This window comes from Passer domesticus, chromosome 3 (assembly GCF_036417665.1).
Source record: "Passer domesticus isolate bPasDom1 chromosome 3, bPasDom1.hap1, whole genome shotgun sequence".
In the NCBI taxonomy this organism is placed as follows: domain Eukaryota; kingdom Metazoa; phylum Chordata; class Aves; order Passeriformes; family Passeridae; genus Passer; species Passer domesticus.
In genome coordinates this window covers 74,491,347-74,511,697 of record NC_087476.1, presented here as the reverse complement: position 1 = coordinate 74,511,697, position 20,351 = coordinate 74,491,347, and the positions used below count along the sequence as shown (strand labels likewise).

At 39.5% G+C, this 20,351-nt stretch overlaps 1 protein-coding gene across 5 annotated transcripts; it reads right to left on the bottom strand.

The window, feature by feature from the left end:
* Positions 1-1,173: 1,173 nt before the first annotated feature.
* On the bottom strand, positions 1,174-19,535 carry UNC93A (unc-93 homolog A). Of its 5 annotated transcripts, none has more exons than XM_064414018.1 (9): positions 19,243-19,533; positions 15,740-15,921; positions 14,708-14,937; positions 11,631-11,756; positions 9,058-9,266; positions 7,789-7,924; positions 6,057-6,188; positions 2,107-2,198; positions 1,174-1,689 (listed from the first exon to the last, which is right to left on the bottom strand). In XM_064414018.1, the coding sequence occupies exons 1-9, from the start codon at positions 19,327-19,329 to the stop codon at positions 1,528-1,530; spliced, it is 1,356 nt and encodes a 451-aa protein (XP_064270088.1). In that variant the 5' UTR covers positions 19,330-19,533; the 3' UTR covers positions 1,174-1,527. The 5 variants fall into 5 exon arrangements, with proteins under 5 accessions (XP_064270088.1, XP_064270085.1, XP_064270086.1 ...); XM_064414015.1 differs by having other exon boundaries at positions 2,118-2,198; XM_064414016.1 differs by lacking the exon at positions 2,107-2,198 and having other exon boundaries at positions 19,243-19,531.
* Between the last annotated feature and the right edge of the window lie 816 nt (positions 19,536-20,351).

Here is a 20,351-nt window from a genome sequence, read left to right as displayed (position 1 = left end):
CAGGACATAATAAATTTTACTTTATTGTATGAGACCTGAAAAAAGCTCATCATGTGAAAAGCTATGAATCAACACAAGTGAAGTCTGAAGGAGACTCCAGATTTTTGGGAACAAGAAATGTAAGAAAGACAGTAAAGTAGCATGAAGTTTGTTGCTGTTAATAGATGTAACAATTTGGGGATTTTTGTCACACAAATTGTGTTATTGTTGTCACACTCTGTGGTGTTTCATCCTCCTGCTGTGGTGAGTAACTGAGAGGAAGTAGTTTCAAGTGTTGTCTCCATGGCAGGCAACAACTCAGCTAGCTATATGTAGTTTGTTTCCAGAGACAGCACTAGTCTTGGACATAAAGAGCATTTGTCTGCAATTCCTTTGGTGCTGTCTGCCTCACACAGAGAATCTGAATGTGTCATTACCAGTAAATGAACACGAGGTCTGTACATTACTTTCTCATTAATTTGCAGGGACACTGCACAGTAACTGTACTGTAACACCCTTCTCTTTGCAGTAACAACACAAAAATCCATATCTAGAAAAAATATGGACAAAACTAAAGAGAAGTTGAAATGAGATGAGCCACTACAGGATACATGTAGATCTCAAGAACTTATTACAGTGTAAGTCCATCCTCCTTTTCTCCCTATCTGTCTGTGACTTGCACTGTCACCTGCGCTCTTCTCATGGCAAGGTTCTCCACGGCGTGGCTGCTCATCTTGAAAACAGCTCTGTCCCTGGATGGGAAAGTGGAGCAAGGTTATAATCACTGAAGTATTTTGTCTTGTAGTAGGCGTCTCTTTTAGAATGAAGTTGCTGTAAATGGTGACAGAAAAATTAGAGACAGTTAAATCAAGAGTGCTGAGATAGAGGGATGACACAGGCAGACTCAGCTATCTGCTGACCTAAGACAGGTTGGTGGACTCGGTGGTTGGTTGATTCTGTGGTGTGCAGATATGAACTGCAGATATGAAAGCCAGTCTATAGGCTGATGTAATTTACAGCAGGTGTTAAAGAATGCAACATAAATCTTTATAATGAAAGGTTCCATGAAATGATGTGTGTTAATTGCAATTAACTGACCAAATGCAGTTGCTTCTTTCATTCTGCATGTGGCTTGACTGTAAAGTTATACCAGGTCTTATCTGGAGAAACAAAAAGGTGAGGACTTTAGGAATCTTGCTTAGATTTCTTAAGACTTTATTAATTAGTTGATCATATGCATGAAAGGGTTAAGTCAGATAATCTTCCCTTATAAAGGTGAGATGTCAAAGAAGGTTTTTACTCTTGAGACATTTGCATTGTAATGGCCTTGAAATTTGTTCCTTTACCTTCTTTCTGGATACAGTACACACTGGAACACCCTTGGAGGCATGCCTGTAAGGAGCTGGCCAGTTTTCTTTGCCTCCATCACTCTGGCCCTGTTGGATTACATGTGTGTTTCCTGGGAGTGGGCTCCTCCATTTTCCTTCTTTGTAGCAGCAGGTGTCCCAGGGGAGCTCTTAGCCTCGAGGTATTCCACCGCTCCGTAGGTCACCATGGACAGCACAAGCACAGACAGTACAATGTATGTTTTGATGTAGACTTGCAATTTGGTGCTGTAAGCAAAGGCAATGACAAATCCAACTGATTCCCAGAGACGGTAATTTGCAAAGGCAGCCTCCTTGTTCTTCTCAAATAAAATGCCATAAAGTGCTGCAAGGAAGGAAGAAAGGAAGGAAAAACATGTCTTGTGAAGATTAGATCTGTAACCACATATTTTCTGCAAAGGGAATAAATAGAACACAATGGGGAAGACAGACACTCCCTCATAAATGTCAGAGAAAGGAAAATACAAGCCTTGTCTTTAAAAATTTGTTGTGCTTCTGTGAATTGTAACAAGTGAAATAACAAAACAAACATGACAAAATAGAGAACATGGAAGAAAAGGGGAACAAAAATGCGAGGAAAGAAAAAAGGATGTGATCTATTGAAGTAAGATGGCAGGACTTCTTTTTTCAAACTATTAGCTACAAAAATCAAGGGTTTTGCACTGGTGAACGAGCAAGTAAGGAGGAAAAGGAGGCCTTGACTTTGTGGAGTCTCTGTGTATGACTGTTGATAAGCTCATACCAAATCCTTACAAGTTTTCACAACATGGGCCCAGATTAAGTATGCGGGTAAGACGTCTCTCTTAATCAACCAGGTTTTCGAATTTTCAGCTCCTGGATGGGTTAGAAAATAGAATATCCTTGATGTATACAGAACTTCCAGGCAGCAACTGGAAAATTTTCTTGACATAGAGACTCAGTTCAACTGATCATCCTAATGAAGTTGTGTTCACTGGGAAGCCCCCAATGAGCTCAGTCAGTTGCACACCCACCACTGGAATCCAGGGAGGGATTCCAGCTTCCAGGTCTGACTAGTGAAGCACACAGGGAAGAGGAGAGAGCTTGCTTTCCTCTGGGTGCTGAGCTAGCACTAGTGGTGATAAAGAACAGGACATTTATTCTCACTCAGACATGGTGTGCACAGACGGAAGGAGAAGAATATCATGAACTTTGACTCTTTTCACCCATTTGCCTAACAACACATCTGTTGGAAATATGTCCATTCAGCCAAAAGGCAAAGAAGAATGCAAAGTTCTCTGAAAATCTGAGTAGACTCAGCTACCCCTTCAGTTTTGTTAAGCAGGGGGAGACTTCATCTGTACGAAAAGCTTATATGTCCTGATGACTGCAAGAGGACATTTACTGAATAGTTTGGGCATGATGGAAAATCTGGACAAGTGAATCACAAGATGTACTTAGTTCATTAAACTGGCTGAGTGGAGTGTAGATATGATAGTCCTTCATAGTTTTGCCTAATAAATGAAAAAGTACAAATTGTTCATTCTGATTTCCTGATGTGCCCAGTGTTATCTTCTGGAAAGATATTACTAAGGTTTCTGATGCCATGGCAGTTCTATGTCTAAAGGTTCTCTGGTTTTCAGCTGGTACTTGTTTGCTATTTTGAAGCAAATTGCCTGGATGAGCTTCAGCAGGACCTGCTGGGCTGAGTGAGTGAAGAGGCTGCTAGTTCTGAAATTTTACAGTTCACTTCCATGGAAATTATCCTGGTTTTCTGCTGCTGTCTGTTTTCCTAATTGTTGCCCTGGTACTACTAGGCATCTGCTAGAAATTATTTTAGAGTTTAGGTTTATAAACTCTTTAGACTCATATTCTTTCTAAAGACACAAGTCAGCCCAGAAAGAACTTGGTTTTACTGTAGTCATCCTGATAGTTCCGTGCTACACAATGGTTATGCCCAGGTAGAATTTTTGTCAGTGGGTAATATCAGCATCTGTGCTCAAGTTAGGTAAAAAAGAGCACTACACACTCTGAAATGAAGTAGCTTTCATTGGAAATAAGTGAGAATGTCCACACACAAACACAAACATGTCAGGAAAACTTTATAAGATGAAGTCACTCATCCACTGTGAGCCAACATATCCTCTAGGGGGTACTCAAGTATTAAATATCCACAGGAGCACAAAGCAAACCAAAGAATGCTTTAAGTATGGGGCACAATGCCATTTGTGTCTTCACTGATTAATCTACTGGCGCCCAAACAGCACTCATGGGAGCTTAGCAAAGGAAGGACCACAGACATGTTATTTTGGAGGTCATATCTCACCTCATAGTCTTTGATGCTGGGAATTTCTTATGTGATGTATATCTGCATGAAACTTCTGAACAGGAGAAGACATTTAGTCCTATGTGGGTATGACAAACTGAAGATCCTGTTTTGGGATGCAGCATTGTGGGGTAGTGTCACTGCACCTCTCTATTCATCACTTTTACATCATCACTTGATATTTCACTGTGACAATATGACAAAGTGAACTTTGTATCATTTTACAAATGGGAGTTGTGAAGCAGCTGAGTAAGGTACAGACCAACAAAAAAAAAACCAAAAAAAACCCCGCAAACCAAAAAAAAAAAAAAAAAAAAAAAAAACAAAAAAAAAACCCACTATGCAAGGAAAAAGAACATTTGGGTGTTTTCTAAATGTGAAAAATTTCACACAAATGTGAAATTTTGACAAGTATCTTGCACGAATCTGGCAATGGAGATGACATGAAACAGTGCTGCAAACAGAGATTAATCCTGTCACATAGTTGCAGAGCTCACTCACCATCGAGTAAGCATGAAGCACGGTCCACTGTTTTTGCCACATCTGGGGGTTTGGAAACTACAGTCACCTCTCAGCCACCTTCTCCAATACTTAAGCCCTCTCCAATACTTACCCCTTTTTTTCCCTAATGTGGGCCTCAGGTACATTTTTGTCAGTCATGCAGGGACCTTACTGAGGAAAAATGCTCTCAAGGACATCTCAAATTTATGTAAATCCTAGAAGAGAGGGTACAAAGCCCTGCTCTTTTCAGTGGTGTCCAAGAAAAGCGGGCAAGAGGTGATGAGCATAAGTTGAAATATATGTGCTTTCCTCTGAATATCACAATTTTTTTTTATTATAAGGGTGACTGAGCACTGTCACAGGTTGCCCAGAGTGGGTATGGAGTGTCCTCCTCTGAAAAATATCAAAGGGTCTATGGACATGGTCCTGAGTAAGTGGCTGTGCCTGGATGGCCCTGCTTTAGCAAGGGAGTTGAAGTCCAGAGGTCCTTTCCATCCCTAACCCCTACTGTGATTCTGAAAGAAGGACAGTATCCATGGACAAGGCTTTCTGGATAAGACAGAAGCAGGACAAAGGACAGGTCCTTTATTCTAGTGGAAGACTAAGATAAGCTCTCAAAAGTGTTAGGAAGAAACTTGCAGAGCAGTCAGAAAGCCTGTAGCTGAAGAAGCAGGAAATGAATGAACAGCTTTGCTTAAGAGAGAGAAAATCCTCACTGCTCTCCTTCCATGACCCTAAGTATTATTAAGAGCACTGATTTAAAATTTTTACCTAAGGCACAAGCCTCTGGTAAGGATGTGAGATGATGAGAGGGTGTCCCTTGATGTATGAACTAGTTCTCCTCTAGGGGATATGAGCTGGAGCTGCTGGAGGGGCAGAGAAGGATGCTGGTCCTTGTGTGTAGAGGCAGGACGTGCTTGAAAGGAGATCACTATCAGTGACAGACAATGGACTGCCATGTTTTCCATCTGGCTCTCCAAGAGGAACATGACACTTTATCTAATGGGTGAAATCTTCTAAGGCCCTGAAACAGCCAGAGGGATCAGAGGAAGGACACATAACCTGATGTGTGCCCAGAGGAGAACTTTCCCCTGAAGTGATTTTGTAATGATGTGATATAATTCCAGCTTAAATTTTTTGGCAAAGAATTCCATACTTTGACTATGCATTGTGTGAGAAATACTGTTCACTTTGATTTCTATAAAGGCTTCTGCCTGATAACTTTATCTGGTGCCACTAGTCCTCTTATTAGGAGATACATTGAATTTCAAGTCACCTTCTCCAGACAATTAATTACCTTACTGACTGCTTTTCTCTTGTCCAGGGTAAAGCTTTCTAGCTTTTTAGTCTTCCTCCAAGGAGAAGTGCCCCATGACCTTCCTCCTTTTTATTGCCTACTTATGCGCTATCACACTGGATTATGAGTTTTGAAATGGAGTAAATCAGAGCTGTATGAAGTTAATTGGCTGCATAATATTGCTTTCTGTGGTTTTCTCCTACATTTTTTCCAATATCTCCTAACAGACATTTTTCTTCTTTTGTTGCTGAGTTTTGAGTTAATTTTTATCCAGAGTGTTCTCCTTTATTGCAAAAGACAGACTAAAAGTATAATTCTTCTTAGTTTCTAAATTACTTTGAAATACTTATACTTCTCCAGAATATTTATTCTGAAAACCCATTACTGTCTTCTGCAGTATTCTTCTCTTTTCATGTTGGAAAAATTGGTTCAATGAGTATTTTGCATTCTTACTCCCAACTTGCTCTATTTCTTCTGCTTTCCAACGAGTTAACATATTTTAGATGCTGTCTTAAAGCCATTATCATTGTTATGCAGCACTGTTTCATAGATTCAAAGATGCAGACTCTTATATCTCGAGAGAATACATTTCATTGTCACTGGGACTTACCATTAGTTTGTGTTTGCCAAACAGCATCAGATACACCCCAAAGACCAGGGATTACAAAAAACACAGCAAGCTGCTTGGGATCAGGTTTCCAGAGCAGTACTGTTATTATACAGCTTGTGTTCAGAACTGCAGCTGTTGATTTAGAAGGAAATAAAAAAGAGAAATATAGATGCAATTATAATCAGGACAGATTGTGGTAGATTACACTTTTTTATTCTACCCCCAACAAAAACACAAGGTAATCTTAAAATCTCTGGTTCATTGAGCTTTGCGCTGGCTGAGTTGATATCACATGACATACAAGACAATGCAGGCCTTTCAGTGTCTAATTCATAATTCTGAGCAGTGTCCTGAGCTGAGAGATCCTCAGCTCATATAGCTGTAGCCCAAAGGATATGAACCACTGAGTAGGAGAAGTAGCTTTTGAAAGGCTTGCAGTCACAATGCGAGGCATGTGAGAAGGGGCAGCAAACACACTTCTGCTGTCCTTGTCTTAAATTAAGTTTTCATTTATGGCCAGTGGTGACAATTAGGGATTTCTAGAGGGTGACTTTGGGTCTTTCTTTTGAAAAGTGGTTTGTAAATGAGTCACAGATTTTTCCTCCCACAGGCTGAGTAAAATGACTGCTAAACAGAATTGAGAGGTTCAGAGGTCTTCCATTTCTACCACTACAGTTCTGTGGGAGATTTAATTGTTTATTGCTACTAATACGTGTTTTTGGTTGTTTGTTTTTTTGTTGTTGTTGGTTTTGGTTTTGGTTTTGGTTTTTTTTTGTTTTGTTTTCTTTTTTTGTTGGTTTTTTTTTTATATCTGAGTTTTATAGACTGAGACACACACCTAGAACAGACAGAAGAATTTTTGAGCTAGTGACTATAACAGAAAATGCTTTACATTTCTTCTTCCTTGTCCGGGTTTAAAATTTCCTGTGGACAAAATGCCTAGAACGTCTTGATGCATATTGATCTATTCAGTGATATTTCTAATAATACAAATTATTGCATAGTGGAAATAAGATATTAGTCCACTTCAGTATGCATAATGCATAAAGAGGCACAAAATATGTATTTCTTGGTATTTTTTTATGCCTCCATTACTCATTGGAACAATGTTCTCTGGAGATGGAGATGTTCTTAAATATGCAAATCTTTTCTCAAGGCAACATGAAAATTACTGTCCCATACACAAATCCCTAAATTATTCTAGCTTGATACATTACTTTCTTCTACTTTTCTCCCTATAGAACAAGTAGTAAAAAGGACAGCAGGCCAACCTTTAAAAAGCTTCCTGAAATTTCACTCAAATTTCCAAGTTTGTAATTTCCTGAGTCTCAGGTCAACAGTAACTTGCTTTCACTCCATAAGGGTGAGGAGGTTTCAGCCCAGTGGAGAAATCCTACTTATGATAGTGTGAGTCTCAACATCTGCATTGTAAGATCATTTGTCATTGGCTGCATCAGAGCTATAAAGAGCAGTTTCTGCATAGATAGAGCCCTCAAAAGCAGGTTGAATTTACGTCATCAGCAAAGTGATGTAAGGCAAAGACAGCAATACAGTGCTTAACTGTGAGCTGAGCTGCCTCTCTTCTCATTAATTAAGTTTGTGAAGTCTGACTTTAGATTGACTTTGGTTTTAATTGATAGCTGACAGCAAGCTATCATTTTGTACATGCAAAGGAGGGAGTAGTGGATGTGATTACATGTGGTGATTAGTCATGCAAGAAATGTTTACATACCTAATGAAAATAGAAATTTTCTACCCATGAACTGTGAGATCTTTCCGAAGAGCAGAGAGCAGAGGGAATTTATACCTGCAAAGCAGATCATCATATAGCCAACATATTGTATCCCCAGGGCACAGGTCACAAAACTCTGGAAGAAAAGGGGTAGTGGTGTCACATTTTCTTTGATAAAAATAAACAGCTAAAGTTCAGGGATCTTAGCCTAAGTGTTTGGTAAATAGCCAGCATGGATGAAATAAAAAGAGCACAGCTAGAGAGTTTGCTGACAAGTCTCTGGTGCATTGACATAGCTGGCCTTCAGGAGCAACTTTACTACCCCAGTTCCCAATCAGACTGATGCCATGCAAACAGGGGAATAACAAGCAGAACAAATCCAAGCACTGCTTGCTGTACAAATAAAACTCCTGGAAGTAGCATTAAGAATTTTCTGCCCTTCCCATCATTGCCCAAGAGATGAAAATTGACAATTGACACTATGGTCATGACAGAGCAGCTCCAAAAAAAAAGAGGACCTCTTCTATAAGAGCATATAACCAGTGCAGGTTGCCATGGAGTGCCTCTTTCAATCTGTTCCAACACAGCAATAAGTGCACCATTCCATCTGATTTTTATGCAAGCTTTGAAACCTTAAGCATGAAAGAAAAAGCTCAGGAAGGCTGCCCTCTTTCCTTTGAGGCTTTCTCAGCAAAAGCCAGGAGAACACACCTGCTATATGTCTAGGTTTGTTGAGAAACTGGAGGAGCAGAAGTGGTTTTAATCACTTCAATCTGACAGGCTCTGGACCTGTTGTGGTAGTGACTTGTGAGGGCTTTCAGCCAGCCATGTTGAGGACTTGCTCTCTTACCGTAAAGGTTGTCAAAATAAAATATGTGGAATGTGCACTGACTTGCATTTATGCAAGCTCTAGGGAAACCAGAAGAGGAAGGAAGATATGAAAGCTTTGCTGGCTTCTGGCTTTTCTCCCAGTTTGTTATTTACAACAAGGTGAAGAGTTTGAACCTGTAGCTCTCTGCTGTGGCCTCCACTGGTGAGTTAAGCTCTCTACTGCATTTTTTTTGAGGCTGTTCCAAGGGACATATCTACTGCTGTTTGAAGATGTCACTCAAGGGTCATTCATGTAGAAGTAAGCAGTAATTTTGCAATCCACAAATCATCATTAAAAAAAATATCTTCATTTGACAAGTAAATATTGGTCAGATGTAATAGTAAGATGCAACAGCACAAAAAAATCAGGAAGAAATATATTTTCATTTACATCCATACCTTTGAGTAGTCACCAGTAAGAAATGCCTGTTCAAACCCACTGTACATTGTCAGAGGGATTAGAAGACACTGTCTTTTATCTTTAAGATGCCGGAAAGTTGCTAAGAATGTAGACCAAAAGGATGGTTTTTCTTTCTCAGTCTCTGCTTGGTTAGATTTGATCTGGTCCAGAAATATCATAACCAGCAGCACAGCTAGCACACCACTAGCTGCAAAAAAAACCAAAACAAAACAAAAAGTTCATGAAAAACTGAGGAATGCTGAAAGAATGATGGGAAGTCGCTTGCTGCTGTTACTGTTCTGACTGCATGCTTAGCCCTCTGTGGGATATTTTGGCAGCAGCCTCAGATTGCACTGTAGTGTAAAGCCATTTCTGTATAAACAACAAGGCCTGATCTACATGCACATCCTCTGGATACAGCTGTGCACTCGTAAATCTCCTCAGCTTAGCTGTGGCTGGCCTGTTGTGACAGCTGCCGGGCCAGCTGCACAGCCACAAAGGGTGATGGCTCACCCTTCCAGGGCAGTCCAGGGGCACAGGGATGGAAGCTGGCCAGAAACAGCTCCCTCAGGAGCTATCAGAAGGCTTTAAATCAACAAGAGAGAGGAGTATTCACTTCCAGTGCCAAGGTTTTCATGGCTAACGGGGCTCTTCTTTCAAATACATGGAAAGAAAAATAAATGCTGTCTTGAAACCCAGTATATGTTGTGCCCTATTTTTTTTTTTTGGCTCAGAACCATGCTTTGAGTATGCATTATATGCTGTTTTGAAGATGATAGTGAGCAGCTCTAGCTAACTTGAAAAGATGGAAGTTATAGCTTTAAACCCATAATTTCCAAGCAGAAGCAGCATATAAAAGAATATATGGAGTAGTTTATCAGAAAATTATCATTCATTTATAAATCCATATTTGTTGCTTGTGTAGTGAATCAAAACAATTTTTTTCATGTTATCAAGAAGGTAGCCATGCCTCATAATATACATGAGACAACCATAGATTCACAATTGATTGCTTCATTACAGATGCAGGGCATGATAATGTTTCCTTACTTATGCTGACTAGAATTCCATCCATGGAAAGAACTACAGTTCAGAGTAAGAGGAGAACTGGGCACCTCTTTCCATTCACTTTACTTATTTAATGTGCTACTGTGTTATGTTTATGGATATTGTCTCTACTGTGAACTTCTAATATCCAAATACATCAGCAGATTTACAATAAATTGCCTCATTTTTTTATTGCTTATTATTTTTCATCCATGTCTCCTAAAATTTCTCCAGTGTCCTGGTTCTCCACTGTGGCTGAGCTGTAAATCCTTCATGATTCAAGTTATTACTGGTTCTGCCAGAGTGTTTATGAGTACTTTTGGACTAATTGCTGGACATAAATGCATGAGAGCAGGACATCCAGGTCTTCAGAAAAAATATGTGTAACAAATATGTTAAATGAATCAAGGGCAATTATAGGAGATAATGGCATGGCTTAATAGCAGTTGGTATGACCATAAATAGAAACATTCACAGTCCTTGATAAAATGGAATAGCAGAAGAGTTATCCATTATTGTCTCTCCCCAGGCTGGCCAAAACAAGAATTCAGCCACCAAATAGAGGACACATTTAAAAAATGTCTGTGAATGAAATATTCAGCCAGTTACTTTCCCTTGAGGTAAGAAAAGACATCTCCTTTATTAAGAGCTTAAAAGAAAAACAAAACCCCACTGGCGCAGGGTCAGGAGGAAGCAGGGTTGCATTCACTTTGCATGCACAAAGCCTAAGTCCTGTATATGTTAGTCATCAAATTTAAATTTAAATTTTACAGACAAACATGCCTTTAGCAGAAAGTCATCAGCTCCAGTACATTCTGGGAGGAGAGTGGGGGCATATTTTTTACACTTTCCCACCAATTAGGTGGAAGATGGAGACAGAGGGAGAGTTTTCTGCAGTGCCCTTGTGCACTGAGACTTGGCCTTGCCTGGATCGCATATACTCTGCTGGAGTGTATAGCAAATTCTATGCTTCTGTCTCAGCACAGAGACTACATCTATGTTCTGAGACTCTGAAAATATTTTAACAGAGCTAAGGTGAACATTGCCTTACCAGATAACGTTCCTTTATCCAGAGAATAACTTCTTTTGAGTGGGATACTTCTTGGAACTTTTCTCACTCAGTTAATCCTTGCACACCTATTTTTCCTTTTAATGGCATCAGCTTCCCTGTTTTTAATTATTTTCTATCCTTGTGCAAGGAAGGTCTATAGCAGCTGTAGTTACTAAATGGAAGATATGCCAATTTGCCTGGATGAATTTTGGTTACCACACTGGGCTTCAGCTTTATTCCAGGTGAAAAATGTAAAGAATATCTTTCTCCTTTAGATAAAAATGATGAAGCTCTGGCAAAAATCATTAGAATTATTTAGGAAGGAGTTGTTTATAGCTCTCACATATTTAATTTTCCTTTAGCAAATTTGATTGAAGGAGAAAGTCAGAAACTTAATCTGCAAACCATGTTAGATTCCATTAGTACTAGCCTCTCCATCAGTGATACTGATTAAAGATTGTGTGGATTACTCACCAGTATAGACCCCTACCAGTGTGTAGATTAAGGAGTTGGAGGGTCTTTCTGACCCAGTGCTGTTAGTGGTATCAGTCAGGCAGTCATATGCTCCACAGCATTCCAGGTTGTCTTCTGAGATCTCCCCTAATTACGAACCAACAGAAAGGCAGGTCAGTGGAGAGATCAGGTAAGTATACACTATGTGTAAGGAATCCAGTGCTTAGTGATTGGTCCTGGTTTCAAGTCTTTCCTGATTAGAGGTATTTAACTTCAGAATCCCAGTTTAACACACAAAAATTTGGTTTAAGAGAAACAAAAGAGAGACTGAACACTGAATTAATGGTTACATGAGGACAGGGACTAAAATTAGAGGCTGAAAACTGAATCCAAGTTGAATTTGCAGTATTCAAAGTTTGAGCGTATATTTTTACCTCTTAATCATAATACCTCATGAGATAAGTCTCCAAGTTTACACCAGCAAGGGACTGATGGACTTCAGTTCTTACAGCCACCCTGCATTTTCCCTCTTCAGATAATTTCTGTATATGGTAAAGGAACAGAAACCACCTCAAAACATTTTTTTTAATAAATTCAAATTATGATTACTCAGTATTGCAGTCTTCCAAGTAGCTTGCTTTTTCTGACTTTATTATTTTACTACTGCTTTTATAACTTTCTGAGAGCATGCTTGAAACTAACAGTACTGCAGTGTTTGGAGTAAGACCTTTGTTTTGTGCAGTCCTATCATTTTTTTGCAGGTCAAAGCCACAAACACACATGTACTCACACATACTCTCACCAGCACACTGTGCCCATTTCCTCCAGTACCCTCTTCATAAAGAGCAAAGGCTAACCCAAAATGTAACCCTGAATAAACTGTCTACAGGAGGAGGATGATCCAAACCCCACACAATAATTTTAGTGCTTTGACTGCAGAATTTGTCTCTGGTCCAAGGGCAGTACATCTGTACCTTGGCTGATTCCTTAAGGAAGAGCTGATCCATAATTTGTCAATTCAGCTTATTGTGTAACTACTTTTAGTGTGTTTTTCCTCATTGCTTCCCATTAAAGATGTGATGTAGATCAGCTGTCTAACCAGCTTCATAAACAACTTTAGGTTTAACACAAGATAAAATATAATAATGTAAAGAAAATAATTTCCTTATTATAGTCACTACTACTACAGACCCTCAGCAAAATTGCCATTTGCAAAAGTTGAGTCACATGAATGAAGTGTGAAAGTGTGTAAAACAAGTTTTTTATCAGTTTCTGCATCATCTGAAGATGAAGCTGCACATGCAATTAGTCATACGCAAGCTGTAAGCAGGGTTTGCAGTGCTTCTCTTGAATTAAAACTGTAATATTGTTGAGTGAGGAAGGATGACTCTTGTAATTTACACTGATTACTGTCTTCAGTTGTGGTATTACCATACGGTGTAACTTTGCCTTGCTGTGTCTGGATGCAGTGATGCAGGCAATACATCTAGAGTAGGTACATCTCTGAATTTTATGCATTTTGATTCTCCAGATACATGCTGTATCTTTCCTAGTACTCAGCAAAATGATACATTTTAATGATCATGATACATGAAAATATGAATGGATGCCTTTGCACAAGCCTCAGAGGAAAGAAAAAGAATTGCGTGACTGGAGATTCTTACCCCCTCGCCCTAGCAAAGAAGTTCCCTCTAGATTCAAGTTGTGTCTCACAGAGAAGGCACAGTAGAGAAACTTATGTTATAACTGCTCATCATTGTTGTGAAGATGTGCTTTGAGAGTTGTTCACATGAACGCAGCATTTTCTGAAATCCTATGTAATAGATAAAAAAATAAGTATCTTTAAAATGTGGAGGAACATCCTCAAAAGTAAAACTAGGAAGGAATTTAAAAGACCAAAAACACAGTGTTTCATTCCTCTTGTTAAAATTATGTATGCTTTGAGGCAGAGGAGAGTCAAATGGTTGCAGTCTGTACAGTCCCCACAGCAGTACCACTGCCTCTGCCCTGCAAGTGAAATCAGAACAGACAGTCCCTCCTGAGATATCATGTGTCTTTGGGATCAGGTCAGCAGGGCTCCACTGCACTTGAAAAGTCTGCTAGCATTCTGCTCTAATGGTGTTTCACCTACAGTTACTTAGGTTTAAAGGAAGGATGATTCTATGTTAGTATCACACCTTGTGACAACTACTTTGTCATAAATCCAAAGATACAAAGATGACATTTAGCTTTAACCTAGTAGCTATTTGAGAGCTCTTCAGAGGACATACTGCTTATCTGAGACAAGAAAGAGGTAACTTCTTGCTACTCACAGTAGCAGTGTATATGGAAAGTTGTCTCCATGTCTGGAGAACAATCCTGTTTTGATTTTGACAGGATGTGGAATATGCAGGAGACTGCAATGTTAAGACACCACAGCATTTTGAATCTCTAAGGTAACATCCAAATATTAATTTGTCTTCATAACTACCCTTTTAAAACTGACACCAACTACATGCATGGGAAATGAGGGCACCACTGCTCAGTGATTTCTTCAAGCTGCATTGGCATCAGACAGCAGACTGTCTGAGCCTGAAATACAGCAGAGCAGCCCCAGCACACAGGCTCCTGCCAACAGCTATTGCTATTTCTTCTTGACAGCTCTGTAGAACACTCATTTTCAGCAAGCCCAGCAAACAGTCTGACTAATTTTGAATGCATAACAGCAAACTAACCCAATACTACAAGCTTTGCAAAAAGATTTTGTCTATTGTTTTAAACCACTTTTAATAGAAGTCAGATGTGAAGGATTGTCACTGCCTGCAGCAAATCTATGCTTTGCAATACAGGAGTAGAATTCAAACAGAGTTCAATAGAGTTCTAATTTTTAGCTATTTATCTGAACTCTCTTTATGGCTGATTTTTGATAGAAAATAGACACTTTCAAAGAGAAATTTATCTCATCTATTTCAGATATCTATCCTCAGATGGGCTAACTCTCATCTGAAGTGCCTGCTTCCACTGACTATGAAAGCTCAGCTGCAGAAATATACCTCTTATCTATCAATAACTAGTTGATGTTTATAGAAAGAAGTGCCAAAATTTTTAATACATTTTACCTTGGTTGGAAGATTGGCTAAGTATCAAGGATGAGATAAGATTTCCCCAGATGCCGGAAGTCTGAAACACCAGAAAGAAGATCCCAAAGTATTGGCTGATAATGTCTTTAGCATTTTTTCCTGCTTTCTCAGCATACAAAGTGCCAGCAATAGTGAGGTAAGTACATTTGGCAGACCAGAGTGGTGCTCCTCCCAATCCCAGGATCATAGAGGTAGGGATAAGTGTGTACCTGCCAAAGAACACTTTATTTAGTATAGTTGCTACCATTAGCATAATAATAATTTGCCCAAGGATCCAGCAGCAAAAATAGACATCAAAGAAATAGATTTATGCTTTTCATGATACAATAAATCTGTTACATAGAATCAAGAGAAGGCCAGCCTTGTGAAGTTTAGGCTGTGCAAGCATATGAAAGACTGTGGTGGGACTAGGCCTAGGCCAGGCTAGCTAGGTCTGTGCTCATGTGCCATAACTTCTCATAAGTTAAACTATGTTAAACTGAGAACTAAATTTCACATGCACTTCAGAAGATGGATATTGACAACTTTCCTCTACAGAGTTGCAACCCTTGTCACTGGAGAGCAGTAAGTTGTTCATCCACCTTTAGAAAGAGCTAGGCAGGAGTCAGCCTTCTCCTGTGGTCCTCTTCTCCCAGAGCTACTGTCTGGAAGATAGTCTTCCCTTCAACTTTTTCAAAAACAACCCAAGAAGTCTTTTGACTTTTAAATGAAACTCACAATTTTTTTTTTTTCCCCAAAGGAGAATCTCTGCTACAAACATGAGTTAAAGAAGTAACTTCAGGTGAGTAGATGGATGTATTCATTCTGACTCTTTGCACATTTTCACCTCTCTTGTCCACATAAAACTGGATGTATTTATCTTGATTTCTTCCAAGTAGCACCTTTTGCATCCAACTTTCTACTTTGCAACACAGAGTTAGAGTGGAAATGGAGAAGCAAAAGAAGAAAAGACCTTGTCCTTACATATTTTGTTTGAACACGACAGAGAGGGTTAAAGTATTTAAATCCTACCAGCTAGCATAGAAGTTCCCTAAGGAGTAGGCGATGTAGCAGCACATAGAGACTACAATGGTCCACTTGCAGCCCAGCTTCTTGATGATGATTGGAGGCAGGAACATGGAGGATAAGGTGAGCGCAGCATACAGTACACTTAGGGAAGCAACTCCCAGGCCTTCTTCAGCATTGAGACTGCTCTGCAAGGACAAAAACAGCAATTAAATTTTATCACAGGTACATATTATTGTGGTGTACAGAGAGTGGCTTCGGGCAGAAATAAAGAGACACAGCATCTGGGGGTTGGGTATTATTGTCTCATTTCCCCAAAAGAGCCTGGTTATGGACTTGGAAACTTCTTCAAAATGATAGACCATTTATGAAAACATTACACAAAACCAGGTGAGGATTGCCCAGATTTAAAGCTTTGGTAAGTCATTATTTAGATTATTTCATGTTATTTGTTTGAGTTTCTCTTTGAAAGCAGGTTGAATGAAAGATAACCTCTTTTCTTGGCCTTCATTTGTTGTCTCAGGCAGGAGTATTCTCAGATCTGTGTTGCAAGGGCTAGCATAGCAATAGTGGCAGATTCTTTGCTTTAAACTACAGGTCTGATAATTTCTAAGATTTTCAGAGGTCAAGGTCCAAATATCTTAATAGGTTTGCAGCGGCCCTTGCTCGTTGGAAGTAATTGATTCACTCACATTTTCACAAAGAAGGAATAGCATTTTACTGATCTAACCAGGTTTTATAGTTTTATGCTCAAACTAGCTCTCTTGTCTTGATGCTCTGAAAGTTGAAATGAAAAGATCAATTTGGGAGACCTGGGCAAGCTTGAAAAATGGGTCTATGCAAACTTAATGAGGTTCAACAAGTCCAAATTCAAGAGTCAGGACAATCCCAGACATGAGTACAGACTGGGAGAAGAACTCATTGAGAGTAGCCCTGCAGGGGAGGATTTGAGAATTCTGTGCATGAAAACCCGAACAAGAGCAACAGTGTGTGCTCACAGCCCAGAAGGCCAGCTGCATCCTGAGCTGCACCAAAATAAGTGTGACCAGCAGGGCAAGGGAAGTGTTTCTCCCCCTCTACTCTGCTCTGGTGAGTCCCCATCTAAAGCACTGCATCTAGTCCTGGGGTCCCTGGCACAGGAAGGATGTGCACTTATTGGAGAGGAGAGCCATGAAGATGATCAGAGGGAGGGACCTCCTCTCCTAGACAGGTTGTGAGGGTTGGGATTGTTCAGCCAGGAGAAGAGAAGACTCCAGAAAGACCTCATGGCAGTCTTACAGTACTCAAAGGGGACATTAAAAAGTGGAGATGTGACTTTTCACAAGGGGAGATAGTCATAGGCCAAGAAATGGAAATAGTTTCAAACAAAAAGAGAGATTTAGAGTAGATACTAGAAAGAAAATCTTTACTGTGAGGGTGGTGAGACATTGGAACAGGTTGCCCAGAGAATCTGTGGATACTCATCCTAGGAGATGTTCATGCCCAGACTGGATGGAGCTTTGAGCAACCTGGTTTAGTGGAAGGTGCACTTGCCCATGGTGGAGGGTTGGAATACAATGATCTTTAAAGTCCTTTCCAACCAAACCATTCTGCAATTCTATGCTGCTTAGCAATGTTTTCCTGATTGTTTTTATTAAGAGGTGATACTTCAGTATGATTTTGGAAGGGGGACTGGATGCTGAGGGCATGGCACTGGAGAACATTGTAGGGGAATGAAACTGCTGGTGGCTTCATGGAACACTTTCCAAGCCTGCAGTGGCTGTGCAGTCTGGTCATGCAGGACTCTGGTGGCAGTCGTGCAGCACACTTGGAGGAGGACAGTGAGGTGAGGACAGTCTCTGTTAGAGCAATGCCAAGGCGTTTGAGAATTGGAATGGTTGTTGTGTAAACAGGGAAAGAGGCTTCCTGATTTCAGAGGTCTTATTTTTGAAATATCACGTTTGGTTTTGCCAGTTACAACTTCCAAAAATTAAAAGTCAGGCTTCCACAATCATATGATTTTTACTGTCTAGGGTTTTTTTGTTTTGGTTTTGGGTTTTTTTGTTGTTGTTGTTTTTGGTGGGTTTTTGTTTGTTTGTTTGTTTTTGTTTGTTATGTACAGAGGTTTGTTTGTTTGGTTGGTTGGTTGGTTTGGTTTGGTTTGTTGTTGAAGGGGGTGGGGGAATCTGTGTAGTGAACTATTGAAATTAATTAGGAAAAAATTTAATATTCCAGTACTTACAGGTTCACAGGTTCACAGAATATTCTCAGTTGGAAGGGACTCACAGGATCATCAATATTATTCTTAAGTAAATGGTCAATGTATGGGCATTGAACGCACAACCTTGGTGTTATCAGAACCAAGCTCTAACCAACTGTTTCAGATGGTAGGACTGACTTGCAGCTTCTAGGGTTTATTCTTCCCTGCCTCATTAGTCTCCCCAACTAATAATATCTCCATCCAGTTTTGGGACTGTTTTTGCAGAACAGCTCTGAGTTCAGAATCTGACAATGCCAGCAAAGAAAATCTGGTCAAGGAGAGAAGAGAGATGTACAGAACAAGGACGGGCCTCTTCCTGAAATGAGGTCAAACTCATTATTATTGCAAACAAGTTCATCATGTTATGTATCAAGTTCCACCTTTAAGGCATACAGATTCCCACTCCAGTTGGAAAATTCAATACATACATTAATATCCTGCCTAAAGTTGCTTGTCAATGTCTTCTATTCATTTATCAGCAATTAGACCAGCAGAGCCTTTTAGGCTGACAAGTTCCTCCTTGTGTTTATCTACTCAGAAGCATTTGTAGACAGTGACAGAAACACTCAATCTTTTATTTTAGATGAGCAAGGGAGCTCTAATGGTAACCTGAGTATTGAAGTCATTCTAGAAACCCATCTCTGCTACTATGTTTTAGGATGTTAATGCCAGTAAAGCCACAACTGCCTTATTAAAAATACTATTTTTTTACTATTATATCATGAGCCTAGATATTACTGTATAATTTTATACTTAAACTATTTAATAGTTTGGGCATAATTTTTAATTATTTTACAATGCTGTACAATAATAATTATTATAAAACGTTTGGGCATAATTTTTAATTATTTTACAATGCTGTACAATAATAATTATTATAAAATCTTAGCAATTTATGAATATTCAAAACAAACCCTTTCCAGAAACTGAATTGTTTTCCATTTGACAATATCTTCTTTTGAGAAAAGTTATCTCAGGTTAATATTGTTTTCTGTTTCCATTGAAACAAATTTTGTGGATCTAGAGTAGTAGCATGACACAAGTATGTGAGCTATTTGAGAAATACTAGAATAAAATATTTAGTAAATGCTGCAGATCTGGGTGAAGAATATTAACCTGCAGCAAGGAAATGTCCTAACACACCTCATAAAAAATACTGTGCATGCCTTCCTCACAGACACCATGGAAAGATTGTGTTTCACACTACCAGTTAGCCTGATGCCCTTCCATACCAGCTGTTCTGATATCCAATGGGAGATTCCCCTCTTACCTGCAGACTCTGGAGTCCTGAGTAAGCAGTAAAGAGAAATAAAAATCCAAAGGAAATGACCAAAACATTCTTAAGATTCCTTTCCATGTTGACTCACAGAAGACAAAAGGTCTGCCAGTTGCCAAAGCTGATCCAATTATTCCAGGGGATGATTTGAGTTGGAGAAAAACAGCTTATGCCTTGGAAAAGGTCACTTTTTTCTGTGTTTGTAGAGAAAAGAGTTGCTAATTATTTGAAGACTGACCAGTGAACTTTACTTTTAAGTAGTACTGAAAACTTCTTATGGAGTTGTTACTCATTCACTTGTTGTTACTCAGGCAATAGCCAACAGTCCCAAGGGCACCTATCATGTTTTTTACAGAGATATATGGGTCTCTTGCAACACTTGCACCTATTTGAGTACTGAAGTAATATATTATATGGCTCTCTACTATGATCATCACAGAAGAAAAAAATTGCAAGCTGTAAAATCACTTTCTGTCATAAAGATACACAAGTCCATAAGGGGCAAAGATTAGATGTTGTACTCAAATCTATATCAAGGCTCTTGCTTAACTGTGGTTACAAAAGCATTCTAGGAAATGAGATTGTGCTACAGCTCTGTCTGCGTACACCACTCCATAACTGGGCAGCACAGAGTCCCAAAGCTGCTGGCTGTTCGGCAAGTGTGACAGCGTTTATGCATGGGGAACCTGGGGACTTTGGTTCCTCAAGTACACTGAGTCATACTTACGAAAATTATTTTTCCCCATCTTTCTCATCAATGCATAAGCCAAAAAAAAAGAAAGGTGGATTGAGTAGATAACTGAAAAAGCAAGTTCCCCTCCCCTTCTCTGGCCCAAAGACTGGTAGGGTGAAAGGACCCTTTCTGCATCTGTGGCAGAGGAGGGATGTGAACTTGGGAGCAAAGCGGAATCAAAAAACATCCATGCTATTATGTAAACAGGTCTGTAGCGTGTCCACAGTGTCCATTGAGAATGCACAGTTAAGACTTGGTTTAAATCCCACTAGATGGCACAACTTTGTTTCCCACAGGGACAGTCACGGGTAAGGGGAGGGAGCTTTAATGCAGAAATTAATTTAAAACATTTAAGAGGTCACAGCCAGTT

Coding starts and splice junctions, on each gene's coding strand:
- UNC93A (XM_064414015.1), bottom strand. CDS start 19,329: ATGGAAAGGAATCTTAAGAATGTTTTGGTCATTTCCTTTGGATTTTTA. Junction 15,922..19,242: donor CAGGACTCCAGAGTCTGCAG/GTAAGAGGGGAA, acceptor TTGTCCTTGCAG/AGCAGTCTCAATGCTGAAGA. Junction 7,925..9,057: donor TTACTGGTGACTACTCAAAG/GTATGGATGTAA, acceptor CTTTTCTTCCAG/AGTTTTGTGACCTGTGCCCT.